This window comes from Epinephelus moara, chromosome 4 (genome assembly GCF_006386435.1).
Source record: "Epinephelus moara isolate mb chromosome 4, YSFRI_EMoa_1.0, whole genome shotgun sequence".
NCBI lineage: Eukaryota > Metazoa > Chordata > Actinopteri > Perciformes > Serranidae > Epinephelus > Epinephelus moara.
In genome coordinates this window covers 37,646,506-37,660,290 of record NC_065509.1, presented here as the reverse complement: position 1 = coordinate 37,660,290, position 13,785 = coordinate 37,646,506, and the positions used below count along the sequence as shown (strand labels likewise).

General features: G+C 39.8%; 1 protein-coding gene across 3 annotated transcripts; it reads left to right on the top strand.

Annotated features, from left to right (window-relative positions):
- Positions 1-2,101: 2,101 nt before the first annotated feature.
- Positions 2,102-12,333, top strand: pcgf1 (polycomb group ring finger 1). 3 transcript variants are annotated; one of them, XM_050043159.1, is made up of 9 exons: positions 2,102-2,233; positions 4,170-4,275; positions 4,399-4,551; positions 4,783-4,854; positions 5,456-5,561; positions 5,717-5,759; positions 8,782-8,865; positions 11,737-11,817; positions 12,153-12,333. In XM_050043159.1, exons 1-9 carry the CDS (start codon positions 2,147-2,149, stop codon positions 12,201-12,203), a joined length of 783 nt encoding a protein of 260 aa, XP_049899116.1. In that variant the 5' UTR covers positions 2,102-2,146; the 3' UTR covers positions 12,204-12,333. The 3 variants fall into 3 exon arrangements, with proteins under 3 accessions (XP_049899116.1, XP_049899114.1, XP_049899115.1); XM_050043157.1 differs by having other exon boundaries at positions 8,779-8,865; XM_050043158.1 differs by having other exon boundaries at positions 2,130-2,233; positions 4,173-4,275; positions 8,779-8,865.
- Positions 12,334-13,785: the final 1,452 nt, after the last annotated feature.

Below are 13,785 nucleotides of genomic sequence, written 5' to 3'. Positions count from 1 at the left end.
GTTGTGAGGCAGCTTTAACTATTTGGTCCATTTTATGGGACTGTTTCTCTTAAAAACCATAAACCATTGAGATACTTCATAAATAAACCCTTATAAGAGAAGGTAAGCGTCTTTGGGGGATGAAAAAAACCTTAATTGATGAATGAATTGATGAATTAATGTATATAAGAGGGTTTTAATTGTTTCTCTTCACATACAGTTAAACCTAAGTTTGCATCTTAATTGCAAAATTCAGGTCCTTCAGGGTACAAAGTGAGGTGCAGTTACCTGTAATGTTATTTTGTATATTTCAAGGCGAATTACAAGGTTTGTTGTTTGTTGTCATTCTACAAAACATGGTTGCACAATGAAATGTGAGAAAAATCAAAACAAACAAAAGGTTTTACTTACTTTAATTCATTTACATTAAAGTTAGAGTTGCAAGGTTGTATCAATTGTAACTGAAAGTGTGAAGATGATCCATTAGAAGGCCTTAATAAGGCTGCTTTACTGTATGATGCAATTTGCATGTGAGAGTCACATGATTAGCAGCCATTAACAGCCTACAGACTAACACACTACAGGTAATTTAAAGCGATTACAAGAGAGAAATGCCCATCGAGTATCTGTCTTGCTGAGCTAGCTAGCTTGATTACCTGGGCTCACGTGGACTTAGGTCTACATTCTCTGTGTTCCCTCATCATTGGTCGATGTTGGAAATTTGGAAATTCTCAAGCCATAATCAGAAATTTACAGGTTTAAATCAATACAAAACCTCGATGAATGGCTTTTTTGGTAGCTATGGTTGTAATTTTTAGTTTTTGTTTGAAGCAAACAAATGAAATTACATACACATTCATCACATACACTTGTGTGACATACCTCAGAATTTGAACCCAAGTCTCAATGTTGCCACTTGGTGTCCTTAACTGCTGGACGATCTCCGGCGCCAATTAATGCAAAGAACTAGAGAGAGAAGGAAGATCATAGTGGAGCTGCAGAAACGTCACTGTCATTTATCTGCAGAGAAACAAAGATTTTACTGACTGAAGCCTGTTCACATTGACAAAGTCTAATTTTTGTTTGTGTAAGACTCAGTTCATTTCATAGAGTCCTGAAAGCTCAGCCGGTAAAGATGGAACTGAGTTGTCTGAAAGTTATGGGTTTAAGTCCTTCCAGGATTCTTCTCTGTTGACCCTTTCATAAAGGTGTCTCTTATTATGAAAAGCCTGTCTTGAATTAGTCTAGAAATAAGTCTGTTTCATGAAGGCACTCAGAGCTCATCAGAGCCTAAATTCATCAGAACATCTCAGACAAGGAAATCAGTCAGAACGAGACAAAAGCTCTCACAGATGTTTTCGGAAGGCTTCAACACAATAAACGTATTTAAAGGTGTTTTGGACAAAAGGAGAATCATAACAGTTTATTTATTTGTCAAAAAACACAACTTTTGGGTGGAGCCCAGCATTTGATTAAAGAATTAGTCTAAAGTCCCTTTGAGTGATTATTCTCCCTTGAAAAATATAACACCATGCTCCATTAAAATACCTTTAATAGTAAAGGCCGGATTGTCTCAAACTAAAAGTCAGAAAAATTACTTTTTTTTTTTAAAAATGTAAGCCCTTCAACAGAGGACATAACCAATTGCTAATGGCCTTTTGCATTCCATAGTATTGATATTGTAAAAAGTCATTTTATAGTAGAGATTGAGGAGTACCTGTCACAGTTATGCATTCTCTTTGTGTACATTACTTTTTTATGAGTCCACCAACAATATTAGTTTCTCTACTTAACGTAGAAAATGCTGTTTTAAAAAGAAATAAAATAAAGTCGAGGAAATTAAAAAATGTTTTCTTATTCTTTTTGCTCTATAACACACATTCTTATTCGTCTTTATATTTAAATTATTTATTTATTTTTCATTTTTTCTTCTTCTTATTTTACCCGCCTCCTCCAGCTTGCAAAAAAATGCCACTTCCGGTTTACCCGGAAGAAAGCATANTTTTCTTATTCTTTTTGCTCTATAACACACATTCTTATTCGTCTTTATATTTAAATTATTTATTTATTTAGTTTTCATTTTTTCTTCTTCTTATTTTACCCGCCTCCTCCAGCTTGCAAAAAATGCCACTTCCGGTTTACCCGGAAGAAAGCATAATTCCCAAAGATGGCGGAGCAAGGTCCGATGGCCATAGCGATGCGGCTACGAAATCAGCTACAGTCCGTCTACAAACTGGACCCGCTGAGGAACGAGGTGAGTGGGCATGTTGTTGGAGCTCCTGCTCGCTGGGGCAGAAACGTACGGGGAGTCAAACTTTACCGGAGCCGAGTTACACACGCGCATTAGCGGGAGATCGTTGTCGTCTCCGCGGCGTGATGGAGAGAGAGAGGGAGAGCCAAGCTGAAGCGCTGTGAAGGAAAGCGTGTGTGAGCATGCGTGGATGGTGGGAGTCCACCCGTGTTGTTCTGCCACAACAGTGGAGCAACGTGCCGAAATAATATCAAGTAACTGTTATTTTACTCATTTTACGTCACATATTCAGCTGTGTTCGTCAGCTCCACTCAGAGTTAACTTGTAGTTCAGACGCTGTGTGAGTGAACCGGGACGGTAACGGCCGCTGCTTCTTCTGGCTCCGCGTATTGAACAGTGAAGTAACGGCGGTTTGTTTCGACCTGCCGTTGGTTTGTGTCTACCGGGAACACCCCACGTTGTTAAACGAGTTATACGTGTTTGTTAAGCGTCATTGGATTTGCTGTTAGTGTGGTACGTTAGTCCCATCAGCCCGAGCACCAAATTAAAACCCAGTTTTTTGTTGGTTCCGCTCAAATGTTGCTTTGTTTCAGTATGATAAATCACTGTTGATAGGAACATGTCTCATTTCTTAACGTTTACTTCCTTCCTTACACACGGAGGTCAAAGGTCAGGGTCAGCTAGCTTATCCAGATGCACACTGGAGAAGTTTTCCTTTCTCCAAGAAAGCCCTTTCTGAGATAAATCTGTTCAGTTTAACTCAAACCAAGACTTTTCCCCTAACCTTAACCAAGACATCTCAAGGAAGATTTCTCCCAACTGCTGCACAGGATCAGAGTTTGTCAGATACAGGACTGCAACATAAAGTCAGGTCATTTACCCTGCTATATGCAGATTCTGATGGAGATCAATAATGTTGTGTATTTGGGGGAGTGATGATTGCAAGCAAAAATGTCCTACAGAATCTTCTGTGCAGTTTGTTGCTCATCAGAGCCATCACAACATGATGTTAAATTCAAACTCACAGTGCATAATCAGTCATAAGTCTTTACACCATAACATATAGCCTAGGTGTAGCATATCCAGTCTGCTTTAAAGGTCCAGTTGTAAGATTTAGGGGGATATATTGGCAAATATAATACAGTAAGTATGTTTCGTCTAGTGTGAAATCACCATAGAACAACTGAATTGCAGTGTTTTCACTCCCAAAGAATGAGCTATTAATGTTTACAAAGGGAGTGGGTCTGTGTCTTTACTGGTCTGTTTGTTTTGGAGAGGAAGAGACCTCTTTGGATAATTCAGCTCCCAATAAAAACGTCCTGAACATGTGGATCAGAAACAAAAAAAGCACTCACAAAGTTATCACAGAAAATAAGTGAGCACACATTTGCAGGTGCTGGGCAAGCAGACCGTCTGTGACATGCGTAGGAGAAACACTGAATCTACTTTATTCAGTGTTTTTACTAGTTTTCATTACCTGGTCCATTTATTTCGGAGAGGAAGAGACCTAACCCTAACCCTAATCTGACTCCTGGTAAAAACCTGCCAAACAATAAAGACTGAGGGAAATCTAACCAGGAGAAGTTCCAGCTGGTTGCAGTCTGCAGTCCTCACTGTTAGATGCCACTAAATGTCCCTAAATCTCCCACAGTGGAACTTTAAAAGTGGCCTCAAAGTTTTAGCAGCAAATAGTATGCAGATATTTGTAGAGTCACTGTTTATGATTCAATTTCTGTTAAGCTATCTTGATCATTTAGAGCAAAAATGAAAGATGCTGTATGGTGTATAGTATCGTTTGCTTTCAGGTGACATGTCTTTGGCTTTAAACCCTGGCAGTGCAGAGGAGCTGTGCTTATTAAACGTTGTTTGTGGTATAAATCAGTGTTTTAACCAAACTTTTGAACTTTTTAAAGATGTAAAAGACCTTTTTCTGTGTCAGGAGGAGGTCAAGTTGAAGATCAAGGACCTGAACGAACACATCGTCTGCTACCTGTGTGCGGGATACTTCATCGATGCCACAACTATTACAGAGTGTTTGCACACCTGTGAGTTTAAACAGAGATGGACAAAACACTAATTTGTTCACGACATTAACTTGTTTAGATGTTTAGCTGGATGAACGAATCAACGTGAGAATTAAATATCTCTCTTTCCTCTCTGCTCTACAGTCTGTAAAAGTTGTATTGTGAAATACCTGCAAACGAGCAAGTATTGTCCCATGTGCAACATCAAAATCCATGAAACGCAGCCTCTACTCAACCTCAAACTGGATCGAGTGATGCAAGACATTGTCTACAAACTGGTGCCTGGACTACAAGAAAGTACGTAAAACACTGCTCTCTGCATCTGTGCTACAAACTGTTGAATAAGTTCCTATGAGAATTTGATGTTTGTGAAGTCTAAAGAGAAAATGTTTTACTAAAATGAAATGTTGCTTTACAGCTAGTTGACTATAGACAGTATTTAACATTGTAAATACCACCTGTTTTTAGCGTATTTGAAAATCAGTATTGTCGCAACGTCTGCCATGTTTGTCTAATGTCCACACTCAGGTGAAGACAAAAGAATAAAGGAATTTTATCAGTCGCGTGGGTTAGAGAGAGTCATCCAACCAGCTGGAGATGGTAAGTCTTCAATTTTTTAATGTCTCAGTCTGCGTTGAGTTTGTTTGTGATTAAATCAAATTGGAGACCAGATTGGGATCACATGATGGTTATGTGTCATGCCAGAACATTAAAGCTAGGTCTGCCATTTGTGATTTTATCCTTCTTGTGTGGGTACTCTTTCCCACTGCCTTGGCTTCCTCTGGTGTTGGATAATGCTCCTGTTACCACTCTGATATGTTTCCATATTACTTTGCAACTTCCAATCTGTTTTCCGCCACCAAAACTGCCTTATACTTATGTATTTTTATTTCCGGTAACCAAGCAACCAACCCCCAGGCATCTGCTTCCTGTTTACATCTGCTCGTGCATGCCTCGTGTGTGTGATCAGTCATGTGATAATTTTCAGGCGTGTTAGTATGGATTGAGATCATTCCAAAAAACAAAACTTGAGATTGTTTTCCCTTTAAAATGGCGTTTTAAAATGAAAACATAAGTGTGGATGTGGCCTCAAACTGTCTCTGTTGGACGACAGACTACATTGCAACAACCTGCCAGTCAGACTTAGTGAATGTGTTCTTTGATTTGTAAAATTAAAACCATTTCCCCCCCTACTAACTAGATGCTGTACCCGACGCTACAGGTTTACCGTACACAAGCTTCGACCATTCAAAAGCCCACTTCTACAGATATGATGAGCAGGTTTCGCTGTGCTTAGAAAGGCTAAGGTGAGTCTGTTATCTCTGGTGGATGCATCTAACAGTGTTCTGCATTTATTATGTCATACGATCCCTAAGAAATAAGACTGATAGACTAGATAAAATATGCTGCTATGTGTGTCAGACTTTCAAGTTAACCCTGATTCTCTGTTTTGTCTTTAAAGTTCATCGCTTGCTGGAAAAGATAAGACGAAACTTACTCTCCAGGTAAGTCATACCAATAAACTGTCCCAGTGATATTTAGCATTGTCTGTCAGTAAAGTCTGTGTACTTAGTGAGATTGTTAAGCCGGTTATGGATGCTTTGAAAGCAACTCGGCTCACAGGTTTGCACAGCCGTGCAAAACTTGTCTCCAGGGACACATTTTTGAAGCCTGAACAAGTAATTTTCTACCCTTAACTGCTAAGCAAATACATGGCACAATGACATCTGCAGCAACAGCAGAATTCAGCACTCAGAGCTGGTTACTCTGGCTGCCTCACACTCGCAGAGAGATGGGGATAAGTGGGACAAGTACACACCAGCGAGGCATATAATCATCTTAATCTCTCGACCAAACCACTAATTTCTCAGTAATTGAGGATTTTATAATTGTTTGAGAAAGTGTTTTTAACTAACAACTTGAGGCGAGATAGCCACGATGTTGACTCTGTGTTTGTGGTGATTAGTGCTGACTTGTAGGACATTTTTCCAGCCATCACACAACAGGGTATTTCTGTCAAACAAATGTTTTTATTATCTTTGTTTCAAATTGACGAGTGCACCGGATGATTGCAATTTCCTGTGAGTGTCTTTTTCTTCTTGGCAAACTCACTAAGAGAAGAAGGACTAAGAAGAGCTAATAGTGACGGTGATCCCAGCCGTTTCATTAGCAATGGCCAAAGTTTAACGAGTTGTTTTATGGCTTTATGAACATCACAGAGTATGTTCACTCCCACAGTGTTTCCTCGTGCCTGTTCATACAAATTTACATCTTGGCAGTTTTAATGTTGGCATCTGAAACACAGCTTGTTAAGCAATTTCAAGCCCACTAAACTGAAAATAGTGCCTACCTTGTCAGTTTTTGCTGGGCTTTTCCCTCTGTGGCTGAATCCTCCTGACAGGCCCATTTGTCGAGGGACGTGTGTGTGTGTGTGTGTGTGTGTGTTTGTGTGTGTAACACAATGCCTAAATTGTACTGAATCAAGCCTTAAACAAAGATCCTTGTGGGAGATTTTTAACTAAAACACACAGATGTCCACAGTGTTTATTATCCACACTGCAAAGCCAATATTGTTGTACATGCTGCAGGGACTTCAGCCAGCCAGCAGAGGGCACCCTTGGTTAACACATGCATGTGTGGTACCCCAAATCAGGGCTCAAATCAAGATTTCAGTTTGTTTGTTTTACATATTTCACTATGGAAGATTTTAAGGATTCTTGACTTGTGAGGCCATCAGTCACTTTATGTTTCCATAGGAAGTGAGATGTTTTATTTCACATGGTCCAGATGTCAGTTTATATTCAAAGAGACCAGGATCTCGTCATTTCGGGTTTTTAATCTGGTTTTACAGTATGAGAAGATTATTACAAAGTCCCACAGGATGTAAATTAGGTGTTTAAGGCCCTGTCTAAACGTATACAGATATTTACATATTATTTTTTCCCTAATGTTTTGGCCTTGTCCACACAGGAGTTTAAGGTTTCTTAAATGGAGAGTTTTTAAATTGCTTTATAAGGTTGCAGATGTTTTAATACTCCAGTTTGTATCCGTGTTAATATGTAAAAGAGAGTGTTTAGAAATCCCCTCAATTCGCGTATCCCCAGTGTTGCTCTGTGTCATGAGCACGCAACAGAAATAACAATATTGCCACCTAACTCACGGGTTTGTTTGCGTGATATGTCTGAGGTCTAAAGTCCATCAGAAACAGCAGTTTTGGATCAGACCCGGTCAAACTAGAAGGTGGTGGGACAATTTGGAGAGTGGGATTGTTGTCAGTGAGGAGTGGAAGGAAAACATAAGCATATCCAGGGCATCACTCATATGTTAAAATAAGTTCCTACATCCTTTTATCGAAAGGGAAACAACAGTGATGAGCTTTTCAGTAGGTGTTTAGGAAACACAGTGAGGCTGTGCACTTTCATGCCTTTGTGACATGGGAAGAATGTTGGAGGCCGCCAGCGCCAAAGAGCATGAGAAGTCGTTCTGCATTCTAGTTGACAGATAAATTTTTGTAAAAAAAAGGTTGTGTGTTCATATCTTTTTTGAAAAATGTCTGTATACACGTAGACAGGGCGTTAGTGAAGTGATCTGGTGACCGCCACAAGCGTCATCATCATTATTCATCCTTGTCCTCTTCGACCACTATGAGAAATCAAAATGTTGTTTATTGTTGCGTCTAATGTTTCCTTTTGGAATGGAAACACGAGGCTTCATTGGTTCCATTCCTGACTCTTGATATATGACCTAGTGTTTCACTCCACCCTCTGTGTGAACTTATAAAACAGGTTAGCTGGTAACATTTGGACTTAAATTTGACTCTTAACCTTTGTTTCATGCTTTTCTGTGTCCCCTGCACATCCAGTCATAATCCATGTTTTTTTTAATGAGGTGGAAAGTTAAAGAAAAAACATTTTGCACTGCATTCAGGTGGAAAAAGGAAGTTAAGCTTCACGAGTTAAGAGTGTATAATAAGTCAGTTGGGACCAGGAGTGTGCCACACCCTGTCGATACGCTGCTACCTTGTTATTCATTTTCTTTTGTGCTGGAAATGTGTTTGTCACAGAACAGTGTGTAAGTTTGTGACCGTAAACTTTCAATACACATTATAAAAACTAATATTTCAATGCTGAAATTAAACAGCCTGTGCTTCCAGTGTTGCAAGCATACCTAAAGAGATTTTTTTTTTTTACATATCTGACCAACTAAACAGAGAAAATGTCAGTCTGCTCTGAACAATAAGTTACTTCTGCAACAGGTGGCTCCACAAGCAGCAAATCCAAACGCACAATGACTGATATGATTCCACGGTACAGTTACATGTTAAATACTGAAGTAAATCAGGCATCTTAACCTGCTTTCTGAAAATAAAATCCCAACTTGCTCCATGTTGGTTGGAGTATGAAACACAAATGTACAGCTGGTCATGATTTATGAGACTAACCTTCTTGATTTCAGCCTGTCACTGACTGATCATATTGCTCATCTGGAGTTTTACAGCCTGTTTGTTTGACCTTGTCTCTGCAGCAGAAGTTTGTTCGTTGTTCTGTGCGAGCGGAGGTGAGACACCTACGGAAAGTGCTTTGTCATCGACTAAACGTGGAAAAACATCAGGTCAGTCAATAATCGTCATTGATTCGATAGGAGAACACATTATGGGACACATGACATTACATTAAAGATTTTTCAATGTGCATTGGCTTATTAAGTTCATGAGGACGTGTGGAATGGCTATTGAGCTGCATTATCCACTGCCTTCAAAACACACAGTATGTCTTCTATTTAATGGAAGAACATTTACAATAATTCTACATTTGCCAATGTGCAGGTAAACATACTCTTTTTACTTGTATGCACTGACTCTCACTAAATCATTGGTGGCTTCGTAACTGTATTTTTGGAGACAGTTTTGCAACGCCAGACAAAGAGTAATTCATGACTTTCAAGACTCCTTTGACATTTATTCAACATTTATTGCGGGCCTTATTGGCCAAGATTTTACAAGCAAGATTCATGTGTGGAATGAGGTGTCGTCCCTGACCTCCCACTGTTAATACAAAGTAAGTTGGTCTCAAACAGTCACTACGTAAAATAAGTTTTGGTTGCTTATCAGATGTTTACTCACATTCTCTTAACTGAATGTCACTTTGTAACTCATAAATTGGTAAACACTGTCATATCAGTGCCAAGATACAGTTTAATAACTATTGTTAAAGGTTGCGATGCAGGAATATGGAAAATATACATGCAAATTTTCCCCATGACAACTATGCACATTGAGTCCAGTGCAAATTATCCATGGTGCCATGTTCAATATTCATCAAGAAAGTCCTCCTAAGTAGTGTTCATGTCCACTCCACACAACAAAAACCTATCAAGAGAGAGAATATCTATAGGCCCGTTTCCACTGAAGAAGTTCCTGGTACTATTTGGGGGGCAGGAACTACTACAGGAATGTCCTCTCGCTCGGCCCTCTCAACCGCCGTGTCTCCACTGAGAGAGCGGAGTAGGAGGAAGGTTCCTGTAAAGTTACCGGGCTCTGTATGTGACGTAATCGTTGCGTGACCATTTTGACAGGGGCGACGTAGGGGCGTAGGGACGCCGTTAGCGGTGTCTGTAATAACTCCGGTCACGGTCCGTGGAAAAAAAAAAAAAAATTTCCAGCGGATGTCTTAGTTACAACATGATTGAGCTAACTGGAGTAGTTTCTCACAACAGGAGGCTTTTAACAGATGACGTCCTGATGTTAGCTTTGCTGCTGCTGTTAACTGTCCCTGTCAGCTGATGCTTTCTAGACATCGTGATTTCCCAAAACTGAATAAATGCCACACATAGCAACACAAAACTGCTTTGCTAGCTCAATCATGTTGTAACTAAGATATCCGCTGGAAAAAATATGTTTTTCACGGACCGTTTATTGAGTTATTACAGACACCGCTAACAGCTAGCTAAACTACGATAACCATGTTATTAATTACAAAAAGTCACATCCCGCCTTGAGTATATCCAATCAGCACCAAGTAACCCCCAAGCCCCAGCCAGGGGTCTTTCGGGGCCGTTCTGAGTACCTACTCCGAGGCAGGGACTTGTTTAGCCCCTGTAAAAGTTCCAGAACTCTGTCCTTCAGGGGTGGTTCCTGCGGTGGAGACACGCACCAACGGCCCCGGCCCCATAAAATTACCCCGAAGTTCCTGCGGTGGAAACGGGCCTTAAGGCAGTGGTTCCTGACTGGTCCAGCCACAGGGTCCAGATTTCTCCTTAGTCGTCAGTTCAGGGTCCACACAGTGACATATATTTAGCGTCATACTTGTGTTTGGCCATGTCATCAAGCTAGTTTGCTGTCTCTGTCAAGTAGCTGTCTGTTATTCACTCACGCTACAGCAGGAAACGGCACTTCAAATTAAAAGCTCTGTGCCGGAAATTCCCTGTACTTCAAAATAAAGTTTTTACAAACTTGACACATTTGTAAGTCACTTGCGCCACTTTTGCATGGCGACCCACCAGGTGGGAAACACTGATCTAAGGGGCTTAAGTTGACTCTACAATTCATAAACTAATCTGACCCCAAATTTGATGCTAATGCTAGCTGTTGTTGCTAGCATTAGCATCAACGTTAGCAAGTGCATATCAGCTACACTACCTTCTTTATCATATCCCAGCTGAGACAGACACCAAATTGATGAGACATTTCCCCCCATTTTGGCAACAAGCTAGCTATGACCTGGAGGTATGACATCACAAGGAACAAACGATTTCATTGGTCACACATATATTTCCACAGGTTGATCAAGTTTTTATAAAGTTTGGTGCAAATTTTACAGACAAAAATCCGTGTGTGGTGGGAAACGGCTTTTAATGCACTACTTTTGCTCATTGCTATATAGCTAAATGACTTACTGGCAAAATTTGCCGAACCACAGATTAGACTGGCAACATACAAACTCGAAAAATGTATGACAATTTTAAGAAGACTTACCTTTTGGTAATTGGCCAAGTGCTTATCAGTCTGAGTCAGTATTGTTGTGTGTTATATTGCTTGCATAAAACTGGCTAAAATTACGTTAGAGCTTAGCATACCTGTATATTTGTTGAGATTTAATTCCTCTTGTTTGAAAGTGTGGTTCATTGAACAAAGTCAATACAGTAAAACAGCAGTGCAGAAATTTGACACTGAAAGTCTGTCTCCGTCTTTTTATCAGCTGTGTTTCTCTGGTAACTCAGCTGTGTAGGAATGAATAGATTTCCTGTGACTTGCTGTCGATGTGGTGTCTTCATCAAATAACGCACGTGTCTTCATAGTTTTAATTTAGCCACAGTTAACAGATATTTGTCTCAAATTTAACTCGTGTGTTTTCAGTGGGGAGAAAACTATCTCTGCCTCCTCGTCCCATCTTTTACCAGCCACAAACAGGTTCTCATATAAAAATAATCGCATATGTTCCTTCCACATCCCCCTTCACATCTGTTTGTGTGGTCTCCCTATAGGTCCAGATGTTGTTCAATAACGAGTCTCTGCCCGATCACATGACCATGAAACGGTTATGGCTCTCACACTGGTTTGGCAAGGTACAGTACAGCCACCGTTAACTGGTGCCAACAATGCATTCCTTCACACTTGGACAACATTTCTTTGTACTGTAGTTCAGTGAAGATGTATAATGGTGAATAGAAGTCTTCAAATGTAACTTGGGAAAAAAATAAATCGTTGCGATTCACTGTCAAATTCAATTTTACAGTGTTACAAAATGTGTTGAACATTTTTGATGCAGTGTGACCACATGTAGCACAGCACTGGAGTTGACACATTATGAAAAATAAAAAAGAAATAGCTCATCTGTTTAGACAATGGTAATTTAAATGTTCCCATCACACATCTAATATTTAAACTCTTCTCTCCCCAGGCCCAACCATTAGTCCTTCACTACACCATCAAGGACAAAAGGACCAGATAGGACATGTTTTCACCCTGAGGACAGCTGTACATATTTTGTACCATACATATTCTATTTTAATAGTGTTTGTGTACATATACTTATTTTCCTTGTTTTGTATTTTTGAAAATAAATTTTAAATGGGAAAAATAATAGTTTGTATGACTTGCGTGCAGTGGAGTATATTTTTGGAGTTTGCTGTTTGCTTCCTTTTGGACGGGTTAAAATGTGTTTATTTTGAATTTTAAGACATTATAGTTTCTTATACTGATGTGCTACATAAGTTTTGCAGAGAATTAATAAATTATTGGTTTTTGTAATAACCTTTTTATCTACCATTATGTCACGACGTGTGATTAATGGTGCAGCGACTTGCAGTTATTAGCAACAGAAGTGGCTAATAAAATGTACACATATAATTGTATGTTGAAATATGTTTGAGGTATGAACCAGCAGTATGTTGCAAGCAAAAAAGAGATGATTAAATTATTTATATTGTTTGGAACATGATGTCATGGTCGTGCGCACACCTTTTGAGGTGTTAAAATCAAGCAAACACATTTCCACTTTCTCATGGACTTAAAGTTTTAGTAGATGTAGTTACAGTTTTTATCACACATCATCAAAGACAGTACAAACAAATCTTGCCTATCTAACGGCAATCTCCAGTAGACGCACTTCTGGTAATAGTTAAAATCCTGAGTTTGTGCGGAGAGGTATTTACGTGTCTGGACGCTGCATTTTTCCCTCATTCTTCTTTACAAATCTGCCTAAGCTCTGTCGAGTTTCATTGGGACTGTGAGTGAACAGTAATTTTAAAGCCCTGCCACAAATTCTGGACTCTGACTTGGCCAGTCATTGTTATTTTGAAGCCATTCCTGTCTAGCTTTGGCTTTCTGTTTGAGGTGATTGTCTTACGGAAAAATAAATCTCCCACGTTGCAGTGCTTTTGAAGACTGCAGCGAGTTTTCCTGTGGGAATTTTCTGTTTTTCTGCACTGATTTTTGGTTTGTACATTCCCAGGCCTTCTGGAGCGGAGAAGTACCACCACCAGGCTTTTTGCTATATACTCATTTCTGGTGATGGTGCTGTGTTGATGTCACCAAACGTAGAGAGCAATAAGGTGGTCAAAAAGGTCACTCTTCTCCAGACCATAGAATCTTCCTCCACTTTCTTTCAGTCTCCTACCTGCCCTCTGGCAAACACAAACCATATCATGAGTCACAGCCATAAAGTGCAACTGGTGAATCTTAGCAGCAGCAGTTTTATGTGTCTCTTATCTTGACCGTGTAACTCGCAGCTCCCTCTGTGTCCGGATCTCTCGGTGGCCTCCCTCACCACCAGCGCTCCTCTCTCACAGACTCAGCCTGCACCAGGCAGATTTACAGCTGTACCATGTTCTTTCCATATTGACTGCACTATAAACTGAGCAACATTCAGTGCCTTGGGTATTGTCTTGTATCCTCCCCTGAATGGTAGTGTTCAGTAAACATGTCACAGATTTGTTTGTAGTGTTCACAGTTAGATGCAGGTGCATTTAAGGTTAATTTTCACACTTGGTGATCTTAATTCAACTTTTTGTGCAACTTGTAAAAATGGAAGA